We start from the raw sequence: 7596 nt of genomic DNA, 5'->3' as shown, positions 1-7596 counted from the left end.
TTACACCCTGCCTTACACCCAGCCATACACCCAGCCTTACACTCAGTCTTACACACAGCCTTACACCCAGCCTTACACCCAGCCTTGCCCCCAGCCTTACACCACTGCCTTACACCCAGCCTTACACCCTAGCCTTACAACCAGTCTTACACCCAGCCTTACACCCTGCCTTACGCCATTGCCTTACACCCAGTCTTGCACCCAGCCTTACACCCAGCTTTACACCCCAGTCTTACACCCTAGCCTTGCCCCCAGTCTTACACCCAGCCTTACACCCAGCCTTACACCCCAGCTTACACCCCAGCCTTACACCCAGTCTTACACCCAGCCTTACACCCAGCCTTGCACCCAGCCTTACACCCCAGCCTTACACCCAGTCTCGCACCCAGCCTTACACCCAGCCATACACCCAGCCTTACACCCCAGTCTTACACCCCAGTCTTACACCCCAGTCTTACACCCTAGCCTTACACCCAGTCTTGCACCCAGCCTTACACCCCAGTCTTACACCCAGTCTTGCACCCAGCCTTACACCCAGCCATACACCCAGCCTTACACCCAGCCTTACACCCCAGTCTTACACCCTAGCCTTGCCCCCAGCCTTACACCACTGCCTTACACCCAGCCTTACACCCAGCCTTGCACCCAGCCTTACACCCCAGCCTTACACCCAGTCTTACACCCAGCCTTGCACCCAGCCATACACCACTGCCTTACACCCCAGCCTTACACCCCAGCCTTACACCCAGCCTTTTGCCCAGCCTTACACCCCAGCCTTACACCCCAGTCTTACACCCTAGCCTTGCCCCCAGCCTTGCCCCCAGCCTTGCACCCAGCCTTACACCACTGCCTTACACCCCAGCCTTACACCCAGCCTTACACCCCAGTCTTACACCCTAGCCTTGCACCCAGCCTTGCCCCCAGCCTTGCCCCAGCCTTACCCAGTGTGGCTCTGAGGTGTGTCCCAGACTCAGACTCTCCTGAGAAGTGAGTGTTGCTCAGAGGCTCTGGAAGGATCTTCACCCTCTCTGCTCTCAGTCGACTGTCGACGCTTCAACAACAAACTCAAGACTCATTTATGTGTTCAGGATTTTAATTAGCTCCTTTTGGGCTCTTAGGATTTTATGACTTTATGACTTTATGATTTTATGACTTTATGATTTTAGAAGAAAGAAAGAATGAAGCATGAATGAAGTTGCAGAGTCACGAACACATTGCTGAAAGTACAAGTCCCAGAAATTACTACTTAATTAAGAGTAATGCGGGTATTTGTTCCTCTCGACTCTAATTGAGTTTAATTATAATTTGTTGTGTTTTTCAAACTTTGCACGTGCTGCTCCTCTTCCTTTGCCTCCATGCTGCATCCATGGTTGCACCTGCTGAAGGGGGCGTGGCCAGTGATGTCACCTGAGTGGAGGGGTGAGGGAAAGAGGAGGAGGAGGAGGAAGAGGGGGATCTGCTTCTCTCTCTCTCTCCTGCGTGATCGTCGACAAAAACGCTCTGAAATTGCAGCAGGATTACTTCTGAGACTGGGATTACTCTGGGACTGGGATTACTATGCGGACTGACGGCCGCGTGTCGTTTCTCTACAAACTTTGAGGATCGTTTTGGTGGATTTTTCTGTGAATAACAACCGCAGAGGGAATAAAGAGGGCGCAGATGGGAAACCTGATCCTGGCGGCGCTGCTGCTGCTGCACCTGCCCGCAGGTGAGTTTCCACTGGGGGGGGGGGGGGGGGGCACTCTGGAGTGAATGTGTGTGAATAAAGAGCGAAACTCACACAAACGATCTGCAGGTTAATGATCGACAGCAGTAAACAGGACGAGGCCTGGTCACGTGACTGCAGCTGGACTCTTCGTTCCAAATGACTTTAGTTGCGGAGGAACAAGATTTCATCTTCTACTGCCTGAATAACTTTTAAGTTTAAACTTTAAAATGCTTCTTTTTTGTGAGTATGCGTGTTGAACATTTAGATATTTCCCCCAAATCAAACAATGAAAAATGAAAATGACTACAATCTCGACAAAAAGCCAATTTTAATGAAACCTTCTGGTGTAAAATACTACGGAGCCCCTCTGGTGACATTGGTGAAAAAAATATTATTGCTTAATAACGTGTGGCCACGCGTTATCAAGGCGTGAGAACGAGATAAATAAGTCGTGGCCTCGCGTTATTAAGGCGTGAGATATATAAGACGTGACCTTTAACTCATCATCATTGTTCCTTTAGCTGCCTGCAAACATGGACGAGTTTGAATACACTTCGTTTTATTTCAATCTGGGAATGAATGACAATGATATTCTTCAGGCGCTTGCAGTTCGACATGGAGTCGTTCTTAGCAAGAGGCACTGAATCCGGCTGCTCAAAAAGCATCGGCTCACACGCAAACAGCGTGCGAGGGAGCCCCTCTGGTTCTAAAGGAACAACGATGATGAGTTAAAGGTCACGTCTTGTATATCTCACGCCTTAATAACGCGAGGCCACGACTTATTAAGCAATAATGTTTTTTTCACCAATGTCACCAGAGGGGCTCCGTATGTGAAATGATGTACAACTTATTTGTTTAAAAAAAAAACAATCTGCCTCTTGCGGTTTGGTTTTGGGCCACGAGCTTTAAGTTTGACAGCCCCGTTTAAATAATACACATAAATAAATCCTATCTTCACTTTACTACTGACGTTCCTGTCTTGTTTTGCCTGATAATATTGCTATTTGTTTAATTTATTCGATTGTTGTTGTGTTTTATATGAATTAATAGCACTTTGTATTTTTCAGATCTCGTTCCAGTGCTTTAGAAATAAACGTTCTCATTAAAACTGTTTTATCTGGTGAAAAGCGCAACATGAACGAACTTGTTTCTAAGACGAAAGCAGATTTTTAAAAAGTAACACAGTCAATACAAGTTACGATAAGTTTTCTCTGAATTAAAAGTCACACGTGACACAAGAGGACAAATGGACCCTGGACACCTAATTTGTTCATTTCATCAACGCTGGAACCAAATGTCATCAGGTTCGGTTGATCAGAGAGGAATTTACATTTCTAGAGTGACTTTTAGTGTGTGTGTGTGTGTGTGTGTGTGTGTGTGTGAGAGTGAGAGTGTGTGTGAGAGTGAGAGTGTGTGTGAGAGTGAGAGTGTGTGTGAGAGTGAGAGTGAGAGTGAGAGTGTGTGAGAGTGAGAGTGAGAGTGTGTGAGAGTGAGAGTGAGAGTGAGAGTGAGAGTGAGAGTGAGAGAGTGTGTGAGTGTGAGTGTGAGTGTGAGTGTGAGTGTGAGTGTGAGAGTGAGAGTGAGAGTGAGAGTGAGAGTGAGAGTGTGAGAGTGTGAGAGTGTGAGAGTGTGAGAGTGTGAGAGTGTGAGAGTGTGAGAGTGAGAGAGAGAGTGAGTGAACCCGGACCAGCAGGTCCAGTCCGTGCCTCATGACGACACGTAGAGAAGGTTGAAGATTCTTGTGTTGATCAGCCTGAACTTTTCTCTGAATTGGTTCTTTTGAAGCTGCGTTTTCTTCCCTCAGTCTGAAGCGTCGCAGTAAAATACGTTCACCGTTTAAAGACAAACAGTTCATCAGAATCTCACGTGGCTCGTTTGTGTTGGAAGCAGATTTAAAGCAGGAATTGTGTCGGTTTGAAGATCAACCTTTCCTGCGACACCTGAAGTCTTGGACGTTGATGGAAAGTGAATGTTGTCATATAAACCAAGATTTAATGAGCTTTAATCATATTCATGCACCTCACATGGAAACATTTTGATCGACTGTTCTGCAGTGATTAGAATTTCACTATATCGTCTCGAGTTGTAATGACGCTTTAATGACTGAACAGACATTTAGAGTCAAACCAGAGCTCTGGCCTGTTTCACTTGTTTCACATTGAATTGTAAGTGGGAGTGTTGAAGCACCGATCCTGCCTGCATTTGATCGTAAAACAACAACAAAGGGCTTAATAGTCGTTCTAATTATTAGTCTTTCTATTAATTATAATTTAAATGAAATGAAATGAAATTATTATGAAATAAATTATTGAATAAATAAATAATGTAATCACATGTATATAATAATAATTAATATTAATTAATCATAAAGACTTGATAGTCTTTATTATTATTAGTCTCTATTGAGCTGTGTGAATCTGATCGTTCCGATCAAATTCATCAAGTTCCACTTCAGTATTGACTGTGGCTGATTTAATGAATAATTTGACATCTAAACTGAGAATATCTCAAAATGACTGGAGCTCTGTCACGTTTCCAGAAACAAACTTTCTGTTTCCTCCCTAATTGACGTGGTTAAGATGTTTTCTATTGTCAGCTTGTTTTTTCAGAACACACATTGAATCATGACTGACAGCAGTTACGACTCCGAGGCTCTAAACTGTCTGTCGTCAACCCGTTGGGCCGGATTCTTTCTCGTCCGTCAGTCAAGAGCAAACATACAAGAAGGCGTAATCGTTTAAAGTGTCTGGAGCTGCTGCTGGTTGAAACGTCTGACTGTTCCTGTGGTTTGTTCAGAGCTGCTGTCCATCCAGGTGATCGTCCCGGAGACGGAGAGGAGGACGATGCTGTTCGCCAGCGTCGTCCTGCGCTGTGACTATTCCACCTCGGCCACGGCGCAGGACGTCCTGGTCACCTGGAGGTTCAAGTCCTTCTGCAAGGACCCGGTGCTGGAGTACTACTCTGCAGGTGAGGAGCTCTGCCGCGCGGTACTGCAGCTCCACTCTGACTCTCATCTACACTTTACTGAGGTCATAAACACCGAGGCGTCATTTCCACCCACTCTCAAGTTGGGAAATACCTTGGAAATATTTCAGTCCTGTTTTGTTGTGTAGTTTTAGTATTTGAATCACGAAAGTTAAAAAAACCATAATGTCTGAAAAATTCTTGTATTATTTTGGATGTACCTATAAAAAGTACCATAACAGTGAAAAATATCAATAAAATACAGTAATTATTAAATAGTAATTGTCATTGTAGATATTATTTCAAATGTTTTTCCCATTTCCGTCTCATTAGTCTATAATTATCCAAATTCAATAATTGATGTTTGAAGTGGTTGAAGTTGGTTTAAATGTGAGCAGAGGGTAAAACGACAGGCGCAGCGGGTGTCTTTATAAAAAGTGCAAAGCAGCGGGAGACGATGGAGGAGCGCCGACGGCGGCTTCAGGTCTCCAGATTCTGACTTAAACATCAGGATCTCTTCTACTGAACTGTGTTGGCGAGTTCTACAGCTACGTCCACTGCTGAAGGCAGAATGAGCAACTGGAGGCAGAAGAAACATCCTGGACTCACTCAGCGGCAGCGCTAGCATAGCTAGCATAGCGAGCAAAGCTAGCATAGTGAGCATAGCTAGCATAGCTCCTCAACTTCAGTCCAATTCCCTTCAAATTAAAAGGCTTCATCTCAACAACCTGTTCCAACACGTCATGCTGAGGCGGTTCTCCCTGAGCTGGACAGGCCTGGGGGAGGACAGACCAGCAGATGAGGAGGAGACATGAGGACGTCCTCGCCTCTCTTCTCGCCAGCAGCAGGATTCTGTTGTTGTGGAAATCCTCCTAACGGATGGGCTCTTCTTGCCTGGGGGGTTAAACTCAAAGGTGTCTGTGTTTGTTGAGACTGACCAGAGAACTTTAAAGCTGAACAAAGTGAATCCACCATCCTGAGTCGTTTCCTCGTCCAGCTGCTGCAAAGAAAGACCGTTTCAACTGGGTCGGTGGTATTTTCTCTCCTCCTGGTCTAAACGTAATCAGGACTCTTTGATGCAAACTGAATCGGACGGGGTGTTTATGAGGTGCTGGAGGTTTCAGAACAACACAGGAACGTTTGCTTTATTGACAGGAGGAATCTGGACCGGGGAAATACATTCTCTTACGTAACTTTTATTAAAATGGTGATGACCCAGTGTCACGGTCCAGGTCATGAACAAACGTGGGTGAAGGAGTTCCTGGTGTTCCTGGTGTTCCTGGTGTTGTTGGGGTCCAGTGAAGGGGGCCGGAGCAGAACCTGGAACATGAATCGTCCCGACCAGGAACACGTTCAGGTCTCACATTTGATGTCCCGGAGCGTCAGACTGACCTGCTCTCACTTTCCTTTTATTACTGACGCTACGACTGACCGTCAGTTTCCTGTCCTCCACCTCCACATGACTGTTTTGCTCTCTGGTGAAATTCATGTTCCTCGTCTTCTCTGCCGGGATTCAGCTCAACAGTCCCTGGATCAGCAGGCCTTATTGGTGTTCATGTGCTACTTGACCACTTATGGCAGAATGTGAGGCGGGATATGAGGATATGACCTGAATCCACACCTGGACTTTAAAAAGATCATATCATTTATAATGTAACGTGAAAATATGCATTGTGGTACTGTTAGGTTTGCACAAACCCCTAGAAATAAATGTTTATAGTGTTTATGCTCTAGAGGAAGAGAGACAGTGGTTAAACGATGAGTTGACCTTGTGACCCTGTTTGCCGCCTGCTTCCACAGCCTACCAGGCGGCCCTGCAGCTGGGTCAGGACCCCTCCAATGACTGCCCGGACCGCCAGCGCACCGTCCGGACGGTGGTCCAGAAGAGGGGCCTCAACGAGCCCATACTGGGCGCAGAGTACCGGAACCGCAGGATCAGCATTCAGAACAGTAAGTCCTGAACTTGTTGACCCCGACGTCACCACGGTTTCTGCTTGATGCCGATGTGCCCCCCCCCCCCCCCCAGAGGCCGACCTGGTCATCACTGAGCTCATGTGGTGGGACAACGGCGTCTACTTCTGCTCCATCGATGCCGCCGGCGACACGACGGGGGACTCGGACCGCGAGATCAAACTCATCATCTACCGTGAGTCAGAGTCAGAGTCTCAAACCGGGCAGGAGACATGAGGACTGTTCAACATCACTTTCACCTTTTCCAGACTGGCTGACGGTCCTGCTGATCCTCCTGGGGGCGCTCATGCTCCTCATGCTCTGCTGCATCTGCTGCTGTCAGTGCTGCCCGCAGAAGTGCTGCTGCTACGTTCGCTGCCCCTGTTGCCCTGAGACCTGCTGCTGCCCAGAACAAGGTACCACGGGGGCTAATGCTAATGCTGCGTGCTAACGCTCAGCATCGGAGAGCCTTCAGAGGTCAACCCCCCTATGAGGAAGAGGTTCAGAGGTCAACCCTCCTATGAGGAAGAGGTTCAGAGGTCAACCCTCCTATGAGGAAGAGGTTCAGAGGTCAACCCTCCTATGAGGAAGAGGTTCAGAGGTCAACCCTCGGAGGAGGAAGAGGTTCAGAGGTCAACCCCCCGAGGAGGAAAAGGTTCAGAGGTCACCCCCCCCCCCCCCCCCGAGGAGGAAGAGGTTCAGAGGTCAACCCCCCGAGCAGGAAGAGGTTCAGAGGTCAACCCTCCTATGAGGAAGAGGTTCAGAGGTCAACCCTCGGAGGAGGAAGAGGTTCAGAGGTCAACCCCCCCCGAGGAGGAAGAGGTTCAGAGGTCAACCCCCCGAGGAGGAAGAGGTTCAGAGGTCACACCCCCCCCCCCCCCCCCCTATGAGGAAAAGGTTCAGAGGTCAACCCTCGGAGGAGGAAGAGGTTCAGAGGTCAACCCCCCGAGGAGGAAGAGGTTCAGAGGTCAACC

At 47.9% G+C, this 7596-nt stretch overlaps 1 protein-coding gene across 1 annotated transcript; it reads left to right on the top strand.

The window, feature by feature from the left end:
* Positions 1-1659: 1659 nt before the first annotated feature.
* On the top strand, positions 1660-7038 carry LOC308148800 (immunoglobulin-like domain-containing receptor 1; the record flags this gene model as incomplete). Its single annotated transcript, XM_080522314.1, has 5 exons — positions 1660-1708; positions 4505-4675; positions 6473-6622; positions 6699-6818; positions 6892-7038. Coding segments are annotated over 5 exons (637 nt in total), but the record flags the coding sequence as incomplete, so codon positions are not given.
* Positions 7039-7596: the final 558 nt, after the last annotated feature.

The sequence above is a fragment of the Blennius ocellaris genome (assembly GCF_963422515.1).
Source record: "Blennius ocellaris genome assembly, contig: SCAFFOLD_393, whole genome shotgun sequence".
NCBI classification, from domain to species: domain Eukaryota; kingdom Metazoa; phylum Chordata; class Actinopteri; order Blenniiformes; family Blenniidae; genus Blennius; species Blennius ocellaris.
The sequence above is the reverse complement of the archived record's forward strand: the minus strand, read 5'-3'. Positions and strand labels throughout refer to the sequence as shown.